This window comes from Ammospiza nelsoni, chromosome 6, assembly GCF_027579445.1.
Source record: "Ammospiza nelsoni isolate bAmmNel1 chromosome 6, bAmmNel1.pri, whole genome shotgun sequence".
NCBI classification, from domain to species: domain Eukaryota; kingdom Metazoa; phylum Chordata; class Aves; order Passeriformes; family Passerellidae; genus Ammospiza; species Ammospiza nelsoni.
In genome coordinates, this window is record NC_080638.1 from 58,851,702 (window position 1) to 58,877,219 (window position 25,518).

The 25,518-nt window shown below is 46.2% G+C and overlaps 1 protein-coding gene across 1 annotated transcript in view; it reads right to left on the reverse strand.

Annotated features, from left to right (window-relative positions):
* The window catches only part of PRKCH (protein kinase C eta), a 114,064-nt gene that overhangs the window by 46,958 nt on the left and 41,588 nt on the right, over positions 1-25,518 (reverse strand). Inside the window, exons 3-9 of the mRNA XM_059473914.1 lie at positions 20,264-20,414; positions 19,426-19,460; positions 18,383-18,471; positions 16,654-16,783; positions 15,658-15,785; positions 13,336-13,479; positions 12,421-12,594 (exon numbers count right to left, since the gene is read on the reverse strand). Coding sequence (XP_059329897.1) covers positions 12,421-12,594; positions 13,336-13,479; positions 15,658-15,785; positions 16,654-16,783; positions 18,383-18,471; positions 19,426-19,460; positions 20,264-20,414 — 851 coding nt within the window. The remainder of the gene's footprint in view (positions 1-12,420; positions 12,595-13,335; positions 13,480-15,657; positions 15,786-16,653; positions 16,784-18,382; positions 18,472-19,425; positions 19,461-20,263; positions 20,415-25,518) is intronic.

Genomic DNA, 25,518 nt, shown 5'->3' on the forward strand with positions numbered 1-25,518 from the left:
CTGGCTTGTTTGGGCAGCAGTCTGAGCCAGAGCAGCATGAACTGTGCAAACCCATCACCAGCCTTGGCTCTTCAGCCCACATCAGCCCTCCAATGCCACATCTTCACTGCAGGAGGTTAAACTCAGCCTGGCTGTGCTGTGCCTGCCTGTTCCTCTGCCTGCAGCACAGGTATCACCCCTGCCTCTCCAGTCAGGCCAGCTTTTACATCTTGTTATTCTTTCCCACCTCCTTCCTCGCTGATCTCTCCACATGACACATGCTTATCTAGCCCAGCTTGTCCAGGCATCTCCTCAAGCCCATACGTAAAAAGAAATCCCTCTTGCCAGATCCCCAACAGGAAGCAATTTAATTTACCAACAGCCTGGTGAGGGATGGTGTGTGTATTTATGTAAGTGATACACATGCCTGTATAAACATGCATGCACTTAGGGGAACACACATGGATTTTCTACTCTTTCCTTAAAGGTGACCTTCAGGGAAACAAAATTAAAACTTTCTAACTTAAAACATGTATATTCAGCTTCTCCAGAGCAGGAAAAACTCCATGGCCCAGCTCAGACTTCTGGCTGTACTCATCTTTAGATGCTTACACAAAGACACTGTTTCTTTCTCAAATGTTCAGGTAAGCACCCAAAGAGCAGATTTTAAAATTCACATCACTGCTGCCATGGAATTAGCAGCTTTTTTTTCTAAAAATTGCTTTTGCTTCAGACTAACTGCAAACCTGAGCAAATATAACTCATGTGCATGTGTTACATGGTCACACCCACCCATGGACTCATTTCACTGGTCAAGCATAGATACAGAACTCTGGGTTACTGCAGCTTTGAAATTTTTTTTTCAATTTATTTTAAGGAGGTCCAGCTTATTGTCTGCCCACTTTCCTAACACTTAGAAATCCCACAGGCTGCTGAAGAAAAGACCAGGATGGGTTTTGCAACTGGTTTATAATGCAGCATTAGTGCACTGGTCAGCTACATGCCTGGCAATAGGCATTTGGAAAATCAGCACTAATGACCATCCTTTGGGGAAAATCATCTAGAAGCCAGGAAAAGCCTTCCATTTTTACTCTTAAGGAAGACCAACCACTCTCCCAGGAATCATTAAGAAATAAAATAAACAGTGGTATCCTATTAAAAAGAAAAAAAAAAGATGAGGAGAAGGAAAGAAAAATAGGGAGAAAGAAGGAGGGAGCTGGAGGGAAGGGGGGAAAAAGGGGAGAAGAGAGAGGAAATGAAAGGCAGGAGGAAGAAAGGAGAAGAGGGAAGGAGAGAAGGAGGGAGCAAGATGAACAGGAAAAAAGGGGAAAGAAGAAAAAAAGAAAGTAATTTGCAGCCAGAAGAATAAGACAGAGTAAATAACTTAAGAAAGGGCCAGGAAAAGTAGATCTTAAGATAGCAGATAGTTCAGACACTTGCAAATTTGACCTAAGAGTCAAGTTATGCATCTCCTCCTTTCTTGGGGACTATCAGTGGGAATTAGGAGGAGTTGAAAGCTGGATTGTTTTTTGACAGGGCCCAATGCTGGACTCCTCACATGTCTATTTTCTATTGTGCTTTGCCCAGAAGTCAGCCTGATGTGGTATCTCTGTTTGACGTGGTAAGAAAGGAGCATTTGAGTCAACAGGAAACAGAGACACCAAAGGCTTCGCAGCAAGTGGCAGCCACAGGAGGAAATCACATTGCACCACTCCTGGCCTGGGATCAGGAAGAATAAACTCTCAGAGCAATTGTTACTGTAAATTAAAAAAACACTTGGAGGAAATAAAATCCATGGGATCAAGCAGGTTTCTTTCAACCTACACGCAGAGATTAATCCTGTCCATTTTCACGCTAGAGAGCTGTCTTTTTTTATTTTTCTTGGCTTTTCTAAAAATTTATTTCTTTTCATTTCAGTTTTCCACCCCTATTTGTTCACCCATTAACAGTGCAGGGGCTGTTGGAAGCACAGCAGTGGCTGACAGCAGCTACATACACCCATTATATTTGTTCATTGTCTTAGGGGGTTTTGTGGGGCTTGAAGAAATTTCCTGACTGCAAGAGCCACCAAGAAGGACAACCCACACACTGGTTACTGCCCCTTGCAAACACTAAAATCCATCTCAAGCATCACTTTAGCCCTTTGTCCCCATCAGCTCTAAAAGCTGCTCTGGATCCTCATACCTTTTTTTCTTTGTCGTTATAGGGGAAGGAAAAAAAATCCAGATTTTATTTAAAGAGCATCCTTCTTCTCCCTGTGCCCAAAACCAGCAGTGTGATGGCCAACTTCTACCCTCTTCTACTTAGAAGTCCCATTTATAACCCACACAAGACCTCCTAGGACCTTATTACAAATCACAAAGCTCCAGTTTTCCCCCACAAAAAAAAATCAGCCTGGCTCAGGAATTCCGCTTAGTTTGTATTTGATCTTTTTGGAAATAATTCATGCACACAACTCCTTAGAAAATCAGCTTTGGGCTCAATTTGAGTTCACTGAAGCCAAAGGGCTTCCCCAAGAAAAGAGTAATTTCCCCCTGTTTTGGTAGTTTATGCTTTGCAGAGCAGAAGGGAGGTTTTCCAAATCATCCCCAAACAGACACAGCTGTGTCACTGCTTCCCAGAGAAAAATTATTGTTTCCAAAAAGAGTAGCAGGGCTTAGGGAGCTTGCAAGCAAATCATTACAAGATAATTACAAGAGCTGGCAGGCTCTCTCAGTGTTCCCAATGTTCTGCCTTCGTGGTCCACAACCCCCACACAAAGCAGATCTGCCCTAGGTCTTGCTGAGAGCAAGCAAATAAACCATGATTTCTCAGCACTGGGCTCCAGAAAGCCACATGTCCAACTCCCCAGCAGTGCAAGGGGCCATCTGGATCTGGGTCAAGGCACTGCAAAGCACAGGATCTGAAGGAGGAATAACACACAGGCTTGTAACTGAATATTTATTTTTGTAGGACCAACACAGTAATGCCCCACTCTTAGATGCTCCTCTGTGAGGAAATGCCCATCCTCCACACCCAGGCCTCCACAGAACCCATGAATTCCTGCTGGAAATGCCTCCATGCCCATCCCTCCACAGCATTCACAGATTCTGTGAATTGCTGTTGGAAGTGCTTCCCCTCCCTCACTGTGGTTCTTCAGCATCCTCATGAGGGAGGCAGAGGGGCAGGCACTGATCGCTGTGGCGCCCAGTGACAGAACCTGAGGGAATGGCCTGAAGTTGTGTCAGGGGAGGTTTAGGTTGGATATCAGGAAAAGGTTCTTCACCCAGAGTGTATGGTTATGCACTGAGCAGGCTCCCAGGGCAATGGTCACAGCACCAAGCCTGGCAGAGCTCAAGGAGGGTTTGGACAATGCTCTCAGGCACAGGGTGGGACTCAGTGCTGCTGATGGATCCCTTCCAATTCAGCCTATTCCCATGAGTCTGTGATTCCATAGCCAGGCCTTCACAATAGAATACACAGATTCTATGAATTCCTGCTGGAAATGCCTCCCCTCCATACCCAGCCCTGGGCCAAGGCAGCCCTGCACCCCAGGAGCTACTGCTGCTCCCAGCTCCAAGGGTTAGGGAGAACAGGCTATCCAGGGGGGTCACACATGGTTTCAAACCCAAGGAGCATCACAGGTGTCCTGTGAACAGCCCCACCACGAAGCAGCCACCACAACAACCCTTACACAAACGTGTGTGAGCACAAGAGCAGACCTCATGAGCTCAGCCCCAAATTTCCAGACGAAGCCGCTCTCGCTCAACTGCAGCGGAGCAAGGCAGTGACTGATGTCAGGGGAAGATTTGGTCCTTTGGTTTCAAATCACAGCCACTACATAAAGGAAGAGCTCTGCCCCATGCTGGCTCAGAAGGAACCCCATGTGGCCCAGGAGTCCCAGACAGAGAAGCAGCAGGTTTCACAGCCAGCTGCTCTGTGGAGCTGCTCTTCCTCCCTGCTCCAGTGGCTGCAGAAGTGCTGCCAGCCCCAGGAACCACTTCTGCCTCAGGGAACCAAGCCACAGATGGCACACACAGCCCTGGGGTTACCCAGATGAGGGCTCACTGTGTGATGCAGCTGAAAGGCTAAGAAAGGGAAGGTTTCTTTCTTCTGCTGGTTTTGGGTGGTTTTTTAAGCTAGAAGGAGGTGCAGTGGAAATTAAGCCAGCTCAGAATGGGCATAAGGTGCTTGTGGTGTCTCCGCTGGGCTGGGCAGCTGGTAAGCACATTTTTGAGAATCTCAGGTCACTTCCCCACACCAGGTTCATTTTTAGGTCCTTTAATTAAGAGTTCCCAAGCTAAATGAGGCAGTTATCACTGGTTATCACACTCTGCTCTCTGGCACTGCTGACAGTGGGCACCACAAGGCTCCCTCTGAGGCCACAGCAGCAAGGCACATACACATGGCCCAGAGAATCATACATTGGCTCTTGGCACTTGCATAATAAACTCTGCAGGGTCCCTGGGGGTGAAGGTGGCCCTGGCACTCGGGTGCACAGTGCACATCAACACCCAGCTCATTCCAGAGGAGCTCAAGGATGACAACCACAAACCAGGATGGGCTGAGGGGGTTGTGGGTTCCCACTTGCCCCAGGGAAAAAAAACCAAAAGAAACAAGCCCAAATCTAACTGCATCCTCCAAATTCCTGCTCCTATTTTCTCAACCACTTGGCTGAAATGTCAAACTCATACGCTGGAGAGTTTTTGTAACAGGCAAATTCAGTCATTTGTCTGGAACAATGCATCTTCTGGGGTATTGAAGTGAAGCATACACACATCCTTCCTCCTTATCCCCTCCCTGCAAGGCAGCCTAATTCACAGCAGTGTTACACTATCAGCTCATCTTTTCACTAGAAACTTTTACACACCATATGTGCAAAAGGATGGTTATCCTGTTCACCTGTACCTGTTCAATTTTAAACCAGACCCAAATTAGAAAAAACCTCAAAACTCAGACAAGCCAATCAATTATGTAAAAAAAGTCTGTTTTTTAAATCTTAATTAAAAAACAAAAAGACTCTTTCAGCATAATTAAAATGAAATATTAAAAGGGTACAAAACAAATTGAAAGAAGAAAGAACACAAAATCTTCCCTCTCAGACCTTTTAAAATGGTAAAGAAAATAAATACTTCTTCCCACCTCAAAGATTACAAAAAAAATCAAAGGACTGAGTGAACTTAGAGGGGAATAAATTGAGAAATAAGGAACTAGAGTGTATGACACTATAGACATTACCTGTTAATCAAAGATTTAAAGGTCATCTGCATCCCTCAGCTGGCATCTTGGTGTCTCAGGAGAAAATAGCCCTGTAAATGCCACTTTTTTTTTACAACTCTCAGCTCAAAAAGGCTACTGAAATTGGTGTTTTCAGTTCAGAGCAACCAACCTGCAATAGCTCTTCCCATTTTACAAAATACTGAGCTCTGCAATATCTGCTGGCTCAGGCAGGGCTAGGGAAGGCAAGAGATCTCTACAAGCTCAGCCAAAGGTCTTCACAAAAATTAAGAATGCCAAAACACCCAAAAGCCACTCGGAAACAGCTTGCTGTGAGGATTTGTGAATCACCTTCTCACCTTAAATATCACCTGTAAATCAATATGGATTCAAAGAGACTGAAAGCTAAAGCACCAGTGGCTCACACCTCAGTTAGTTACCTCTTCTCTGAGATTAGATTGCCTTTGTTTTTTTCTTCCCCTTCCTCCCCAATACTGACTGGCACTTGCTTGCTCAGGGCTGCTTGAGAGCTGCTTCCATTCTGATCTCTTTTTAAGCCACAACTTCCTTGATTTTAAGGACAAAAACCATTAGTTTCACATACTGTGGCTAACCATAGGCAACATATTTGGGCTACCCTTGCAGTGAGCTTGATGATCTGTCCAAGCTACAGTCTCTCCCCTAAGCCACTGCAGATGGAGACAGGCATTTCTATCAGCTTCATGAAAATCCAAATATCCAAAGTCCCTCAGCCATGTGGGGTCAGAAAGTTACACTGGGGGCTACGACAGGACGATGGCAGCTGACCCTTCCAAGTCTGCAGCTCATGTTTTCACCTCAGCTCTCACTGCCCCAGTGTGCACCCCAAGCGTGGACATCCAGCAAAGTTCACAGATTAGAGTCACAAATGTCAGTCTGATCTTGTTTCACCTCCTGCCTGCAAAAAACCCCCTGGCCTCAAATGTTCCTGCAGCAAAGTGACCACTGCAAGGTGGCACTGCAGATGGCAGAAAAAGCAGAGATTTTCTGAGCAGGCTGCAGAGGCCTCTCACGTCAGGTTTACTGATAGCTGGAACCAGAGTGCCAGCAAAGACATCAGGGGGTTTTGGTGATGTGGAGACTGTCAAACCACAGGAAGATGCACTTTCAACCAGCCTGGCTTTATTCTGTGCTAGGCAGGAGCCAGAGGAAAGCAGAAACTGGCTGTCCCTGCTGTGGTCACAAAGCCAACACGAGGGCACGCTGCACACAGCTGCAGGATCTGCACTGGAGAGTGAAGGGGGAGACAGGAAATTCCCCTGTCCCTCCTTGTCCAAGAACCCCCCAAAAACCAACCTGCCAACCCAGGTAAAGAACAACTACAGCTCCTTCCAGCCTGACTTGCAGAGCCTTCCAGCAGTGTGGCTTGGGGCTAACACAGGTGCCAACTCTCAAGAATAAGAGAAAAAGTCGCAGTGCCTGCAGAAAAGCATCCAAGAAGTGCATTTGTCTGTCATGTGAATGTACACATGGAGCTGTGCCTCCTCAACGTGCCACAGAGGGAATGCAGGGGGTTCAGAGCCTGGGAGTGCATCAAAGCCATCCCCTCTGCTCCCAAAGGGCTCCGACCCAGAGCTTTTCAAAGAGAACATCAGAGGCCTCACTGCTTCCTGAACGCCCACCAGCACACTCCAAGGTCTGTGTCAGGGCACTTGCTCATCTCCCAGAGCCCCAGGAAAGCTGTCACTGCCTCTGCAGCCTCCCTCACCTCCACCACACCGGGCTCTGCCCTGTGCTCTGCCCATCTGGTGATGCTGGAGTGGTTGGTGGACAACCAGGCTGATGCTGGAGATCCCCTGGGGGACCCACAACTGAGGAGTCCCCTGGACACACAAGGACACTTAGACCTCCCTTGTGGCACCTGGGGACAGGGGGGAGTGAGCTGCCACCTCTCAGTCCCAGCACTTTGGCTTGTGGGCCCTCACTTGAAAATGATGCTCCTGTTGAAGGCTCCAGGTCAGCTCTAGCACTTCTGGAGGTGAAACACAGGCTCATATCTCTAAACCCTTGACAAGATGACCACGCTGACCCTGGCAGAACTGCCTGAGTGCCCCAAGAGCCAGTGGAGATGTGGAGAAGCCTTCCCCTTCCATGCTGAGAGCACGCCATGAGCCCTCAGTCAGAAACAGGGACAAAAAGCTGGGTGCCAAACAGCAGCTGCCCTTGTAAAATGGGAGCAGTTCCACGATTGTGCTGTCCTGGAGTCCCAGGCCAGTCCTGCCTGGCTTGCAGAGCACCCCTGCTCATCATTATCTTGAAGGACTCTCGTTAGAGAAAATCACAGCCTGCTGCCAAGTGCTCCTGTCTCACTATTTTTGGAACAACAGGGGCAGGCTCTGAGCCTCAGCAACTGTCAGCAGAGCCAGAGGGAAAGCAAATCCATATAATGATCAGGCTGGCTGATGGGGACAGTGCTGGGAACAGCATTGCCTGGGGGACAGTCCCCTGGAAGGACCCTTTGGTCATGAGAAAAGGGATAAGGGCAATAAACCTAAAACCAGAAACTATTCAACACTATTGGCATGGGAAGCTGATCTCCCCCAGCCCTCTTCATTCTCATGCATATGAGTGGAGACAAAAGGATTTAAAAGCAAACCACCTGTGCAGGAAGGATGGCTCCTAAACCCCAAAGACAGGACCTGCTTACTGCAAACTGATTTTAATTAAAACATTCCAGGATTCACATTCCCCAGGATTATATTACTGACTTAGCTATTTATACCTATAGCCTCTTTCACCCCTCCTAGGACAGTATTGTTGAGTGCTGGATGACACCAGGGTCAGGTAAAAGGAAACAAACACTTTTTGGTGCTTGTCACCCCCAATGAAGGATACACAATTATCCACAGGTCCCAGCACCTGTCAGCAACTCACAGATTACTGGAGCAGAAGCATAATCCTCTCTGGCACTAAAGAATTACTCTAAGGCCTTCGAAAAAGCAGAGGTAAATGGCTTAGGCAAAGTGGAAAGCTCCCAGGGCAAGGCCTTCAATTAAAAAAATTGTAAAATTTAAAAAACCAGAGAGGTGGTGAGCAGGAAAGACCTCCTATAGATGCATCTGAAGCAGGATTTAAACCCCCCCCCCCGCAATGGAGCATCTGGACTCCTTCCTTGTATTTCATAGGAAAGGAATCCAGAGGTGCAAGTCCAAAACTGCCCAGCCCAGTGCTGGGCACACAGATGGCTCCATCCAGCCTCTGCCAGCACTCTGAGCTGCTGCTACTTCATCTTTAGGCTCTGAAAACTGTGACCCACAGCAGGCAGGGACAGCCCTTGCAGCTCCTACCACCTAGTGGCTGCAGGAATCAGCCCTGATGGAGTGAGGAGGTGCCTGGAGCCCACCCTGGGCAAATAAAGCTGCCCCTGCTGGAGGGCATCACTGAGGCTGCAGCTGAGACTGGGGCAGGCTCACACTGAGCACAGAGGCAGCACAAGAGAACAGAAAACCTTTCTGGAAACCATCAGGGGCTAATGTAAGCTCAGAAAAACCTCAGCCAGCTCTAAAATAGGCAAGCAGAAAAAGCAGCAGTACAGATGAGCTCAGGTAATGCATTGCTGTTTCAGGTACTTGTGCCTGCTCAGCTAATCATGGAATCACAGAATGGCTTGGGTTGGAAGGGATGTTAAAGATTATTTAATTACAACCCTCCTCTCCTTTAAAGGGACACCTTTCACCAGATCAGGGTGCTCAGAGCTTCATCCAGCCTGGCCTTGGACACTTCCAGGGATGGGGCACCCCTGGAACAATGCTGCATTCCTGGCACCACACAACATCACACTGTGCTGCACAGACATGTCCCAGGCTGTTAAAGTCACCTCCAGGCTGCTTAAGCCAGGGAAAGAGTTTGCTGGTTTGGCTGGGATATTGTAAAAGAAACAGAATTCAAATGGTTCTGGATCCAGCCAAATTCTGAGATCCTATAAGTGATCTGTCCTCAAACTGCAACAGCATCTCAGGTACTTCCAAGAGCCTTCCTTTGGAGTTTCCATGATTTCCTTTTGAACTGGGATGGGGGAGGCTGTAACTGGACACCCCTGTGTCAGGTGCAGCCTCACCAGTGCCAGGCAGAATGCATAATGACTCTTCCAAGCTCCTGAAGCAGCCTGGTCCATCATTTAGCTCACATTCCATGGGGCTGCACTGCTGGCTCAGGCTGAACCTGGCACTTACCATCAGCCCTGTCTGCCTTCCAGCTGGGCTGCTCCTCTGCCAGTCAGTCCCAGCTTGTCCTGATCTTATGGGATCAGGCTTTGACTTGGTCTTGGCAAATGGTAAGAGGCCTCAAAGTGGCCAGTTCTTGAAAAATTCCCAAAGGCAGGCCCTGTAGGTCATTATGTATCCAGGATCTCCATGGCAGACTGGAGTTGTGGGGGTTTTTTATAACATGAACCATTAATACCACATTTTAAGTGTCTGGGCTGTAACTGTGATACATGTGATGTGGTTTCCATGTAATTGCAAACTGGGTATTTGTGCTACCATGCTCCCAAGTCCATAAATGTTTAAACATGGCTGCAGGATGACGTTTGGAATAAGTGGTTGCTCTTTTCATAACTATAATATATTTATATATAGATATCTTTTCCTGCCAAGGTCTTGCTAAGGGATATCCCCATGCCATACAAGCAATTAACAGAAACCCCAAGTTTGTATCAGCCTGGTTAAGCCTTCCTGGAAGGATGTGACCAGTGAATACCCTGCTGTTGCAATAATTTCCCTGCTATAGCAAAGGGGTTTAATTGTGCTTTTATAAACAATTTAAACCTGGTTATTCTGGACTGAAGTTGGCGTCACTGACTGCAGACCATGGGCAAAAGATGTCACGAACCACCTCAATTTGAAATCTGCATTTTTTTTGTAAGAAGTGCTTCCCTTTTCTGTGTTGTTTATCAGCAGAGGGGAAGTGGGATTCAAGTGAAAGAGGAACCCAGGAAAGACTGGAAATAGCAGGGTCCTGCTACACAAGCACCACTGCTTTGGCACCTTTTCAAGGAGTGACCAGCTCTGTGTTCAGGGCACCAAGAGCTGAAGGGTTCTTAACTCTGCTCCTCTGATGACAAGCTGGTCCAGAAACTCCTGTTCCAGACTGCTCTTCTGCTTAGCAACCTCCTTTTAATTTCCAGTCTAACTGTACCCATGGCCAGTCTAGACTCATTTAATCTTAACCAGCATCTTGACAGCTTTGTTTCCCTCCTCAGTGCTTGACATCTGCAGACATCAATCAGATCCTCTTTTTGCTTTCAATTTGCTAGTCTAAACAGGCTGAGTTCTCCCCTTTTCTTCCTCTTTGCAAAAGACTCTGCAATTACTCCAGCAGCCCAGAAGAGCCTGCCTGCACCCACAGCAGACTGTTCAGGTTTTTTGAATGTGACAAACAGTTGCTCACACAGACCTTGAATCCTCTCTGAATTCACAAGAAGCACTCTGCACAGCCCAGGAGCACACTTGCTGCTCTCACATCCACACTGCAAATTTAGTAAGCAAATTCAGTAAGTAATGGCTTTCCTGATATTTCAGGAAAGCCATTGCAAGTTGGAATATCACAAAATAAAAGTTTCTTTGGTTACTACTGACAACAGTGAGCTTTAAGTTTCATTTCTGCTATACAGCACAGCTGCTCTGTGAACCATGTGAGCTGTGCATTAAATAAAACCCAGCACAAACCACTCACTTCTATCAGATGAGTCTAGCCAAAGGCTCCACCCTAAATGAGCACAGTTCTTCACCTCCATAGCTGCCTGTTGCATCACCCCAGTGAAAAGAGAAATGGGTGGGTGGCTGAATACATTTGTCTGCTCTTTTTTTGGTTTTTTAAGGTATTTTGGGTTTATGTAGGAGGAGCAAAGCTGCAATTAAAAGGGCAAGTTTCTCCTGCTTCTTATAAGAGGAAAACAAGCTTCACTGCCCTTTAGCAAAGAACAAAATGCAACTGGAAAGGAGCCCAGGCAGTTTTGAAGAGCTATACTGCATGAAATGCTTTGGTCCTAATAACAGCTTAGCTGAGGGATTCCCAAATTCACTTTGCCATGCTTGGTTGTGGCCACTGCCTCCATCTCAGCCACCACCCACACCAGCTGAGGCTCCCAGCACCAGCACACACCAGCTGAGGCTCCCAGCCAGGCACTCAGCCCATGTCCTGTCCTCCATTCAGGTACACAGGGCACAGCAATGCTGCCATCTGTCTGCCCTACACAAGAAGAAATACAAACCCCATACATGGATCTGACTCAGTGTCCACCCCTGTCAGGCAGACCCTTCCAGTAACCCCTAAAGGAGCTTTTGTTCAGTTCTGAGCAGTCTACAAAGGCTGGCAGACACCAGAGGCTACCTCCAGTTCCAAGTGCCAATCTTAAAGTTTGCAGAAAACTCAATGCAAATACATCCTTGTTAAAAATTCAGGCAGCAACAGAGCAGAGCCTGAGATCCCAGAGCAACCAGAGGACACTGCAGGTGTGCAGACATTTGCACTTGGAAATGTTCAATGGCAGAGATTTTCTAGGGAAGACACAAAGAAAGGCTTTGTGCCTCACCAGTTTGTTAGGCAGCTCAGAAAAGGTCAGGATTTTGTTTGCCAAATGCCCAGCAGATGTCAGAGGTGCAATACAGCACAGTGCCCTGTTCATCCTTGTCACGGATATATTTTATGAAAAATCCTTTTGCTAGGACTTGTCTCCTGAGAAGCTGACAGGCCTCAGAAATGAAATGTAAACAACAATTATCTGCTGCTGTGGAATGCAACAGGAGCATCTTTGATTGGTCTCATGTGGTTGTTTTTAATTAATGGCCAATCACAGGCCAGCTGTCTCAGACTCTCTAGTCAGTAACAAGATTCTCTAACAAGATTCTATTATCATTCCTTTCCTTTCTAGCTTTCTGATGAAATCCTTTCTATTTTTTTATTATTGTTTTTAGTATATAATTATAATAGTATATAATTTTCTTGTAATATGTATATCATAAAATAATAAATCAGCCTTCTGAAACATGGAGTCAAGATTCTCATCTCTTCCCATGTTGGGGTTGCCTGCAAATTCTACATTTGGTGACCCTGAGCGAGGAGCATTGCCACACATCCTCGAGCAGAGAGGTTTCTCCTGGGTCTGAGGTGGACATTGGTAACAGGCCAGGGGCCAAATCCACAGCAAGGTTCCTCATGGCAGCCAGTGCCAGGAGGAAGGCTGGCCACTGCCTGGGCTGTACTTACAGGAGTCTGGAAGCAGCAGTAGAGCTTGGTGAGGAAGGGGTGGTTCCTGGATAAGGAGAGGATGCGTTTCTCAATCATGGTGCACTCAACGTCGTCATCCTGGAGAATGACATCCTTCTTCAGCACCTTCACTGCATACAGCTCCCCACTCTCTTTTATCTTGGCAAGCATCACCTAAAACCAAAACCAAGGTGAATGGCAAGGGCTGAGCCCTCTGTGTCTGAGCAGCACAGAGCCTCTCACACCTTCCCAGGCTGGAAATGTCACTCTTCTCACAACCAGGCTTGTGGACCAAAGTGAGTCAGCCTGTCAGCATCAGTGTACAATCAATGACACACACCATGCCTGCAGCAGGCTGCTCTGGACAGACATGCCCACATACTGCTCCTGTCTGGCACAGGGCTGCCTGGCTGAAGGTCACCCACTGTGCCAGCACAAACTGCCTGAGCAGGGCCTTTCATTCCACCTCACTCCTCGGTTATAAAACTCAAACATGCTCTTTCACATCATCTTCCTGGCAAAGCAGAGAAACAAAACCACCATCTCACCACGTTTGAAACCACTGCCTTGTTGCCTTTAAAGGAAAAAAGTCTTTACATGCTCCAAGAAATGCTGTCCAAACGGGTGTTAACACACACTTGCAGCTCCTGGTATAGGCCCTGGCATGTAGCTATTCCTTCAGGTGCTAACTTATTTTTTGTGATATCCAGCTCTTCACTTTGCTGTCAGCTTTCTTTCTCTTTTCTCCCTGCTCTCTGTAACCAACTTTGTTGCACAAAGCAAGTACCACTTAGTACTTGCTCTGGAGTACCACTGGACAGCCTGTGCACCATGTTATGAAATCATTTCAGCTGCCGTGGGGCTTCTTAAATAAAGAATGTGGTTTCTCACCAAATACCCAGGAATAACTCTCACCTTTCCAAAGCTCCCCTTTCCCAACACACGAAGGAAGGTTAAGTCTTTGATCCCAAGTCTGCTTGCTGACATTTCAGTAATGGTGTTGCCATCCTTCAGGCTGCCTTTTCCCTGATGTTTCAATGTAGATCTGGAAACCAGTTTCTGTGGAAGAAAGAAAAGAAGTGTCAGCCTGCAGAGGAATTGTACTTCTGATTCAGAGGTGCTCAGAGGTAGTCAATGCATCAACCAGGGTATCTGGGGCCTTTCCAGGGGCACTTTATGGCTGCAGAGGCAGAAAGTTGTGTTGGTAGAATCACACAGCTGCCACACGTGACCAGCCAAACTCAGCACTGCTCAGGGCTGTGCTGACATCTCAACACCAGCTCCTCACATGGCATTTGGGGCTGTAAACCCACTGCCCAGCACAGCCCAGATAATCACAGAATATGCTGAGTTTGGAAGGACCCATCAAGTCCAGCTCCAGGCCCTGCACAGGACCACCCCCAAGAGTCAAGGTTGACTCTCTCCATCCTTACTCCCCACAAAAAAATAAAGAGAATGAGTGGGGAAATCCAAATCTTCTATCCACCAGCAAAATAAGGAGGACTGCATAATTTCTGCAATAGTCAAAGGGCTGTGGAGATTTAGAACCCTAGCAGATCTCATCTGAATTTCTTATGTTTCTACTTGATTTTAAGACTCTCACTCAAAGCCCAGCTCAGTGGGACCCCAACTTCAAAACCTGTCTCTTTTCCACATTTGGGCTGCTGGCTTGCTCCACCACTCCAAATTTGATGGAAAGCTGTTCATTCCCATGCCAGCAGTGAGCTGCTGCATATTCAGGAGTTGTACCAGTATCAGCTCACATTTCCAGAGCTCTTAATTTTGAAGTCAGAAAGATCAAGCCAACCTCCAGTGCCCTCTGCTCACAGCTCTCCAGGTATGCATGTGCATACAAACGAGCACTTCTGTTCAGTTTATTGGTCTGCACAAAGTCACAGGGACTTCGTGAGCTCCATCTTGTGACTACTTTGGTGTACAGCAAAGTTCCTTCTGCACAGGAGACTCATCACCATGGGCAAAGAACCAAGGGCAGTCACAGAAACACAGAGAGGTTTGTGTTGGAAGGGACCTTCAAGATCATTTCGTTCCAAATCTCTGCCATGGGCAGGGACACCTTCCACCAGACCAGGGTGCTCAGAACCCCATCCAACCTGATTGTGAACACTTCCAGGGACTGGGCACCCACAGCTGCTCTGGGCAACCTGTGGCAGGGCCTGACCAGGCTCACAGCAAAGAATTTCTTCCTAATTTATTATCTAAACCCACCCTCATTCAGCTTAAAGCCATTCAGGGTTGTCCTTACAGCACAGTCTGAGCATTTTCCTAGATCCTTTATGTCATGAATAACAAGAAGAGATCATTAAACACCAAGCACGGATTTTGTTGTTGTTGTTTTCATCTCCTTTTGATGTGCAGATGATGCAAACAAGTGTTAACAAGTGATTTTTGCAGAATGGAGAAGGGAATATGGGATTTCCCTGTAACTCCCAGGATAACTGTCCCCCAAACTGCTACAGGGGGAAGAGCAGGATAAGAGTTTGCTACAAACCAACTGAAATCAAAAGAGGCAGCACAGCCCAATGAGTCTGCTAGGCTGATACAGCCTGATGTGGTTTATCAACATAGCTGGCCAATTGTATCCAAAGATTTACCACATCTGGAAATTATGGTTTGGGTTTAATTGGGTTTTTTTTGTTTTTTTTTTTTGTTTTTTTTTTTTGTTGTTTTTTTTTTTTTTTTTTGTTGTTTTTTTTTGTTGTTTTTTTTTTTTTTTTTGTGTTGACAGGCACTACAGATTTTTGGCCAGGGATGTAGTGAAGAGTGAAATGGTATCCTCAAAAATCACACAGAAGAAGTAACAAAGCTGGGGAAGGAACTAAGCTTCTTCTTGAGCTCTTTTGCTCTATCACAAGCCATGCATGCAGATAGCATTTGCACTTGCAGTAAAAAAAAAATAAAATGCATGGCATGAATCATATTGATCAGTAATTAGTCATGGGGCCTTATTCTCCTGTCATTTGTGATAAGCAGATGAAAGTGTTGAAGAGTCACAGCACTGTGAAACACAAGCACATTGGAAAGCAACACCTACAGAATAAAACCTGGATGTCAGATATCCATTTTCCAGGTGAGGGCTTTGCAACAAGCCACAGATCTACTCCTGCAGCCCCCCACCCAGCATTACCTGTCCTATGGAAAGCCTCTGCCCCCTCCTACACCCATAAAAGATTCAGTTACAAATGCTTTAAATAGAGAAGGAAAAAAAGAAATACTCACTGAATTTGGGGAAATGCTTCCTGGCTGCAGACCCATGCAGGCCAAGGTTTTGGCAAGCTCTGCTGAGTTCACCCCACAGTTTGGAGCAACGTTTGCTTGGCATCGGATGTGGACGTTCATTTTACAGACTGACAGGGGCAATGGAAAGTAAGAGCAAAGGAACAATTAAAATAACTTGGAGGGGTTTGCTGCTGAGAAGCAATTTACTAATTCTGCTTCAGGAAATACACCCATCTGGGCCTACCCTTCCAGATTCACTAGAGGGATTTTTGCCACTGATCTAAATAGAAGCAAAATTAGGACTCTTACAAGAGAATAAACTCTTGAAAACCAGGAACAGACCCCAAACTCTCCAAGCAGGATGCCATTATTGCCTACAGCTTTTCATAAGCACATATTTTTGAGGTGCATAACTACCATTGCAGCTATGTCTGTAAGTACAATTAATATTTATAATGCCACAGAATTTGCAACAAACATCCCCTGCATTTTCCTGCATCTAATTTTAAAGGCAGTGTTCAGTGGGAAACAAAAAACATTCTTGCTCTAACTCATGGACACACACACACCCTCTTGTGGGAGATGAAGGCAAAGATTTTACAGTCTGGATCACCGAAACAAAAACTTAACACCAGAACATGCTCAGTCATCAATTAATAGGCAGGGTAGTCAGCCTAAAGCAATGACCTTTTTTTCCCCTCAGATGCCTTTTCACTGCCTTGTCTCATTAGCTGAGGAAAAACCCTCAGGTAAAGGGAAAATAGGAATGCAGGAAGCAGAATACTTTTAACAATGCAAGTGAAACAAAGTGCAAAGCAGAGTCCTTCTGGCAGGCAGAGATGAAAAAGGAGATCAACCTTTTTTCTAACTTTTACAAAGATAAATATTCATCACTCAGCTTTCTCCTGAAGGTTGCACAAACCAAGCCCACACAGTGCATCAGGAGTCTAAAAATAAATGTATTTTGTGAAGAGGCAACAGAGAGAAGCTGCTTACTTTTACACTGCAGACCCTGTCGCAGGATCCCCCAGAGCAAGGAGCCACAGTGGTCACAGAACGTTGGGACTTTGTAGTTATGGATGCCAAACTTATGAGGAATGTTGATCCCAAACCTCTGTTCAGCCACCTGCAGCACCAAAAGGAAAGAACAGGTTTAAAATTCAAACACATATTTATAAGCTGGTGTGCATTTCAATATAGGCATTTGAGTGCAAATCTAAGAAAATAATTTCAGTCAGAAAATGTCCCAGTCCATCACCTCACTGAGGTTTACAGCAAGTGAATACTGAATTAACAGCCCCACCTGCTGTGAGCCAGCCCTGCCTTCCTTGCTGGCCAGGCCAGACTACCTGGCAAAGCAGATTTTAAATAAGGGCTCCCTAGCCAATTCTAAATTCCTAAAGACAAGCTAGAATTGTAATACCTCAAAACAAACCAATCCCACTGCAGTGTGAGTTACAGCATTTTTTTAATCACACAGTTTCAAAATTATTGACTTGCATACTATATGCAAAAACATGTAACTTTAGGTCAAACTGTTGATTTTATTAATTTTAATACAGAACTGCTTTCACAGCTCCTCCTAAAATTCTCATTCCCCTTTTTGCCCTCCTTGTAACTAACAGCCTTTCAGGCACACATTTCACTTTATCACTTGCACTCAATCCCCTTTTTAACCCTGTTCTTTTCCAATTATGAATCATTCAGATCTCAAGGGCACCTTTTAAAAAAATGTTTCAATGGCTGAAGAAAGCAGTCCACATTTAGCATATTCATCACTTTTGACTTTGTTTCTCAACATGCAGATCCTGGAAAGCTGAGGCGGAGCCCACAACTCTATTAAAGAAAAGTCAGGGGTGTGACTGGAACAAGAAGTTCAAGGTGAGTGGTGCCTCCCCACTTCTGGCTTCTTTTAAAGTAGTTTAAATGTGTCATAAAACCTTCATAATCCCAAGAGAGGGGTGAGGACATTCACTATTTAACTTGCACTCTACCCTTAGGCTTCTTAACTCATTTTCATCTGGCTTGTCAAGGGGTCATTTTAAGGAGTTCAGCTCAGCAGTTTAGAGGCAAGAAATAACAAAGGCAATTGCATTGCACAAAACACAGAGCTGCCTCGTGAATAAACAGATTTGATTTGATTTTTCCTCAGTTCTTGAACCATTTCCAGTTGCAGAAATGAGACACGTGATGCACAGGGCAGTGTTAGGTGGGGATGTTACTCCCATCCAACACAGCCAAAACCAGCAAGAAGGAAAACCTTCAGAAACACAAGTTATGCAAGGGTTCTTTATTATTATGGATTTCACAGAGCAAAGGTGTGGAGCAACAACTAAATGAGCCCTTCAGGCAATCAGAAAAGAAAGAAGAGGCAAAACAAAGACCAGTGGTTGGCCAGAGAAATCCACATTAAGAACTGGACACCAGATTTTGACTGCACCACAGTTAACCATGCAAGAAAATTACCAAGGAAAACACTGTATTTGCTACTTATTGATGTCTTCCAGTGAAGATATCCTGACTTCTTAAACCATGTGCTAGTCCAAGCAGTTAATGGCATTGACAGAACAACAGGATGACATTGCATGGTTTTTAAGCAGGTCCCTGTCACTCTTTCCCACTTTTAAACCCATGAATAAAGATAACATAAAGTAAATTCTCTTATAGGCCAACCCCAGCAACCCAGACAAAGTGTGATGACCCAAAATAACCAACAGGACTTTACCTTGACATCGTTCTTGCTGGCATTGTTTTGGCAAGTGCAAGCTGTGACAATGAGGTGATGGCAGCGCTTGTGTACAACACAGGTGCACACTGAAATAAAAGAGGAACACTGAAAAGAGCCCTTGGAAGACTCAGAACACATCAATCCACCAGCTGGGCTCCTTAAGGCTCAGCTGCATCATCAGCACACAGTACAGATGTGAAAAATAATTGGTGGCTTGGAATTTACAACAGATCTGGAGATGTATCTTCAACCCACTGCAACAAAAATTCTGCACTGGATTATTCACACAGTCTAGAAAACAGTTGCCTATATAAAATATGGGTGACGGACACAGAAACAACTTTGTAGCTTCTAAAATATTTTAAAAATGCTGTTGAAATAATTAATAATAATATATATTATAATAATCCAGTGAAGATTATTTCACACAGCAATATCCATTTTGTTTACATTTACATACATTCCTTTCACAGGACACCAGTGCCCTATTATACTGGCCAGGAACAGAGTGTGTTAGGCTATACTGAATGCCCATGAAGCAGGCAGTCCTGGGAAAAAGGGAAAGGCAAAATAAAGGGAAAGGCAGAACAATAATTAAATGCAAACAAGCACCACACACATCTCCACACCCAGTGAACCAAACCATGCATTCAGGCAGAAATGCTCTGCCAGCCCACAAAGTGCAAACTCCCAAATTTTAATTTGTTGAAGGGAGAGAAAGGAGGGTGGCCATTCCAGCAGGGTACTTCGTGTCCCAATACCAGCTGGGCACTGTCCTGAAGGGACCCTGGGTGCCTCAAGCCCAGCTGGGTGTTGCATGTAGCAACTGAGTGGTCCTGCACAGGATGGAACAGCAACCAGACAAGCAGGTGTTTGCAGGAATGTCAGTGGCAAACAGACAGGGGCTCAAAAGCACAGGTCTGGCTGCCTGGGGAGGAAGAGGAGAGAGAGAGACTCCAGAGCAGCTCACAGCAGCATGGGAAAGCACTCCCAAAGCAGCACATCCCACACATACACCACGCAGGAGCAGAGCACCTTACCTTGGCACTGGTATCCCTGCTTCCCAAACACGCCCCTGGCCAAGAGAAAAGATGGACACAATTCAGTGGGAAGGATGGTCATCTTGCAGATTGTTTACAGAGGGCAGAGCCCCAGAAATGCAGGAGGATCCCAAATTATCAGATCCCATGGCAGAGCTGCCCAGCAACAGTGGTGCAATTCAGCACAGGGGTGTGAGAGCACAGGAAAGCACTGCACAGGCATGGCTCACAGGGCAGGCTGGCAACATGCCTGTATTCCTCATATTCCCCCTCACTCTCATTTCTCAGATACCTCACTTCATTACAACACACACCACACATATTACACTGATCCCAGCAGCCCACACCCTGTTATTATTTCTCCCACTCCATGTTCTTTTGAGGCATATCTACGTTTTTCTCCTTGCTCTGCCTACTCCTCCACGTGCATCACTTCACACCTCTCTGATGGCTTTTCTGTTCTCAGGAATTTTCTCTAAACTTTCAAGCAACTGGCTTTTTTCCTCAGTGCAATCTCAACTCTCCACTCCAGTGAGTTGGGTCTTTCTTCAGGTTGCTTCATACATTTTTTCCCTTGAAATGAGGGGAATAATCTGTGGTTACAAGGGACGGACACTGCCACATTCCCACACAAAGCCAGTTTGTTTCCAGCATCTAAGATAGACATCACCTCTGGCCTCTCAGCAGCATTAATGTACCCTCCCAAACCTGATGGCCAAAGGGATCACATCAGAGGCCCTGGGTAAAGTCCTAAGTGACGTTCAGGACTGGGGGCGCCTTGTCCCCAGAACACAAAGGACTGGGCAGCCCTGTGCCAGGGTGTTTGGGCTGCTCTTACCAGATGAACTCTCTGCAGTGAGAGCAGTAGGTGGGCTGTCTCAGGTAGGTGGCCATGAACTTGTGCCCGTTGACCTGGTGCACCCGCCTGCGCATCGCCCGCTGCCGCTTCCGAGTCAGGTTCTTGAAGATCCGGTCCCTCTGCAGGGTCCCTGTGCAGGGGGAGGAGGAGAAAAGAGGACAACAAAACATTGAGGGCATCACACACACTTCTTGCTTCTGGTTTTGCTAGAGCATTCAGTTTGGGCCCTCAAGCTAAGGAGGATGTGGGCCCAGAGGTGGCCATGGAGATGATGCCAGGGCTGGAGCCCCTCTGCTGTGAAGCCAGGCTGGAAGAGCTGGGACTGTTCAGCCTGGAGAAGAGATGGCTCTGGAGAGACCTTAGAGCTCCTTCCAGTGCCTGAAGGGGGCTACAAGAGAGCTGGAGAGGGACTTTTGACAGGACCATGGAGTGACAGGACAAGGGGGAATGCCTTCACAAAGAAAGACAGCAGGTCTAGATTGGATGTTTTGAAGAAATTAATGACTGTGAGGGAGGTGAGGCCCTGGCAGATGTTGCCCACAGGAGCTGTGGCTGCTCCATCCCTGGAAATGTTCCGGGCCAGGCTGGATGGGCTTGGAGAAACATAGTCTAGTGGAAGGTGGGATGATGGCAGAGGGTTGGAACTAGATTATATTAAAGGTCCCTTCCAACACAAACCATTCTATGATTCTATGATAAACTGCTTTCACAAGCCACAATTACATCCCTAGTTTAGAAGTCAGGGGACTGTGGTCTAGAACAAGGATGGCATCTGGAGCAGGTACAGAACTTAATTGCAATGTCCCTTTTAGCTCAAAATTTTATTTTTCATCTAGAAATACGTGCCTTTTCCTATTTTCCCCTCACTCCTCTCCCATGTTGAGGCAGGCCAGTAACCTATTAACACACAAGATGTAATTCCAGAAGCTCAAGGCTAATGAGTTGTCATAACTCACAGCTTTTTGGGCAATAACTCCTGAAAACAGGACTAGACATAACCAACTGACCACCACCACACTTGTTGAGTGGAAGCAGTGTCTTTCTTTGAGATCAGTGTTCATCCACCTTTGGAATTCTCATGCTACATTTCTTTATCACTATTTGCAGCATTTTTACATACTTCCAATACTCCCTGTGCTAGTAAAAAAAAAAAAAAAAAGCCAAAAAAAACAGGCTACTTTCTCAATGATGGCTAGTTGTTTGATATGTGCCACACAGCTTCCTTTAAAGGATTCATTTTCCAAAGGTTAGGTAACATTTCATAGTTCTAGAAAGCAGGGATCTAGGAACTGCTGGCATTCAGATCTGAATTGTCCCAAAATGTAATTTAATTTTAGAACAGAGTAGACTATTTCAGTTAAAAGGGACTTACAATAATAATCCAGTCTAACTGTATGACAACATCAGAATGAACCAAAAATTTATGTATTTTATTAGCATTACTCAAACACTTCTTAAATATGACAGGCACTCACCACCTGTCTATAAAGCCTTTTTCCATGTCTGAATCACCTCTTATCAAAAAAATGCTTCCTTGTGTCCAGTCCAAACTCCTCTGGCACAATCTAATATCACAATTTAATTATCTATCAACATAATCTAATCTTTTTACTGAGTTTAGTTCAGCCACGTAACAATTTCCTAGCAAAGCTCAATTTACACAAAACAAGTGTCTCTCAAAGGGCATGAACTGAGCTCTAGACCAAGACAGCCATTCCCATTTTGGGAGCAGCTGTCCAAACTGCATATCCCAGCCAGCTGGCCTCTGGGATCCTCACACAGACCTGGGCAGACTCAGCTGAGCTTCCCAGATCAAAGCTTCATCTGAGGCACACTTGCCTCAGAAGAAAGAAATGAAATTTGCAGTTTTCAAGTTAGTTCATTTGCAAAGGCTCTGAAAACAAGGGCATTTTTGCGGGGGAGAACAGACCAGAGCCTGCCAGAAGTGACTGTACAACAATGTTCTGTGTTCAGGACTCTTGTTTTGAGCGTGGACTGGATGCAAGAGCAAAGCCAGCTCCTGCCAAACCCTCTGCATGGATATAATTCCACAGGAAGGGACAGGTCTGTGAACTCCCAGAGCAGGGGATTAGCAGCAGGACCCAAACACAGCTGTCACCCTCCCACTTATCTTGCCACAAAAAGGGGGCAGAGCAATTCCCTGCTTTCAACTGGCTTTGCTGATTAACCACTGGGGAGAGGGGGGTGCTGGAAATAGAGGAAAAGCTGTCAACCTGATCAAGGCCTGAAATGCAGGAATCCCACATCACAGGCATATTTCCTGGTCCTTTTTGTAGGAGTCAAGATTAGGGAAACCATCCTGTCAGTACTGAGCCCAGCCACTTCAAGGGGCTGTGAGCCACAGGATGTATTCCTCTTGGTACTCTTGCTACAGGTTTGGAAGCAAAGCCAGCCATAAAGCCCATGGGTTTTCTGCTGAGCTCTCCCAGCCATTTGTGCACATGTCCCTTCCACAGGCACTGATTGAAACCTCCTACCCAATGGCATCACTGTGACACAGAGCATGGTTTAGGACAGCTTGCATTTATTTTTTAAATGGAAGTGCATGCTACAAATTAGGATTTTCCCATTTCAACACACCAAGAAAAAGGATGTGGTAAGGCTGATGCACACATTTAACAGAAACCTGCTTTCTCCAGTGCAGACCTCCAAGCAGCTGGGCACAGACTGGCTCAGAAGTGCCTGCCTTTGTAGGGAAGTGCTTAAACATGTGTTGAATTCCCTCTGAGGTCAACAGGACTCAGGGGACCACAGGAATTACCAGACTGGATCAGAACATTGGTCCATCTAGCTCAGCAGCCTCTGTCAGTGGGCAACTAGAAACACATGACAGCAAGCTGGAGGAACTCTGCAGCTGGGAGATAATTTGCCTCTTTCCCACACACGAGATGTCATTTTGATCTCCAGAAGTGAGATCTGATTTGTGGAGGTTTAATATTCCTCTCAAACATTCAACCATCATTGCACAAGTTCAGCTGCCTTGTTATCTACCACAGGAAACAAGCCCAAGAAGAACCTCAAGAGGTCAACCAAGAGGTTCTCTAAAAGAAAGATGAAGAGACTCTGCTTTGCTGAGCCTGAGCCTCCTGCAACTTCATGTGAGAATAAAAAAAAAAAAATCCTTATAGTATTACAGAATGTGCCCAACTTCAAATTGAAGAGATCATCACTTTGATCTAGGTTTAGGCAAACACATAATTGTTTTTCCTGGATCAGGGCCAAACACCTCAACTGGCAAAGTGTCCTGTATGGGTGTTCAGCATGCAGAGGAGAACTTCTGAGGCATGGAAAGGGAAGCACAGGGCTTGAGTGGGTGGTGAGCACCTGAGTAAATCACCTAAAGAAGCAATCCAGTTACCAGCCTGCTCCATTAGAAGTCCAACAGCTAATGCCCTTTAAGCCCCTGTTTAGCAGGGTTTAAAAGAGTACCCAATTTAGCTCCTACAGTTTCTGGGTATTTTATGGTTCCCACCAAGAAGCAGCACGGGGTAATCACCTCCCTGGAGCTCTCCCATGCAGTACAGACCACACATGGCAAGAGGAAACCAATCCTTGGCACCAGGAATAGAAGACAGTTGATGACAGCCTGCAAAGCCACCCATGGGACGCTGCTGTGCATCCCTGTGGTTTGCCCAGCTTCACACAGACTGCAATTTTGAAACAGTTCACAAAGCCCAAAAAATTACAGGCATTTGCTTTTTCCTGGGATACAAAGGGAGTCTCCATGCTGCCTGCACTGGTGGACCACATCCAGGGCCAGCCTGAAGTCTTCTCCCTAGAGCTGTACCTGGTTCCATCCCTCGTTCTCCAGACACCCAAACCCCACAGCACAACAGTTCCATCTTGCAGACCTGCTTGCCATTAATGCACATGCCACAAGTTGGGGTTTTTTCTTTGCTAAAAGCTAACTCATATTTAAAACACTCCTCAAATTTCACACTCTCTCCCACTACTTGGCTGTCAGACCCTGCTAATGTTCTGCTGATACTGCACATCTTTCAGGTGATCCTCACACCCATGCTTATGTTCACCTCAATTTACAATATAACAAAGCTGAGCATTACTAAGCAGGCTTTAGGAAGGCCTGGATTACTTTCCACATGCCATCAACTCTTTTGGGCACTCTTCTTCCCATTTTCTGCTGCTGGCTCAAGTGAAAAGGAGAGGGAGAGCCTAGCACAACCTCAGCCATACCCTGAACCCAGGTGTAGCTGCAGGAGACCATCTGCCACATGATTTAGTGGATCTACATATACAACCACATCCCACAGAATAAACCCCTCTGTCTCAGGGCTTGGGTGCTCATGCATCCCACATACCACACCATGGAGCTGGCAAGTTCATCCCTCCAACAAGCTGCAAGTGATTTTGAAATGGTGAAACATATGGCTACCAAAACCTCCTTCCTCCCAACCAGCAGGATGGCAGTTCCTCAGCTCACACCAGCACATCTGTTCAGCAGGTCCCAGTGCCACTGGGTGAGAGGCTGTGGGCAGAAATCATCCATCAATACAGCACTGGAGCCTGCTAATGGAAAGGCTAAGAGAATTTGGATTGCTCAGCCTGGAGAAGAGGAGGCTCTGGGATGACCTTAATGCAGCCTCTCAGTACCTGAAGGGAGCCCACCAGGAATCTGAAGAGAGTGTTTGCAAGGGTACATAGTGCTAGACAAGGGGGAACAGATCCAAACTGAAAGAGAATAGATTTAGATGAGTTATTAAGAAGAAATTCTTCCCTGTGAGTGTGGTGATGCCCTGGCACAGGTTGCCCAGAGAAGCTGTGGCTGCCCCATCCCTGGCAGTGCTCCAGGCCAGGCTGGATGGGGTTTGCAGCAACCTGCTCTAGTGCAAAGTGTCCCTGCCCATAGAAGAGGGTTGGAATGAGGTGATCTTTAAGGTCTCTTCCAACTCAAACCAGTTTATGATTCTGTGACACGGAGCCCCTCATGCCTCCCACCTTTGGTGTCAGAGGATATAGAGATGTTGTCTTATATATCAAGAGTTCTATTATCATTATGGTGCAAGGGTTCCATATCACCAGAGTTTCACACCTCCTCGATGTTTCTCGTAGGCAGCTCCTCTAAGCACTGACTGTTCCTGGTCCTTGCAGCAGCCATCTGACTCCAGATCCCACCAATCCACTCCTTTATAATGCTGTCCTTATTGGCTACAGGTGTGGCCTGTTACCATCAGGCCTGCTCCTAATCTTTAGCA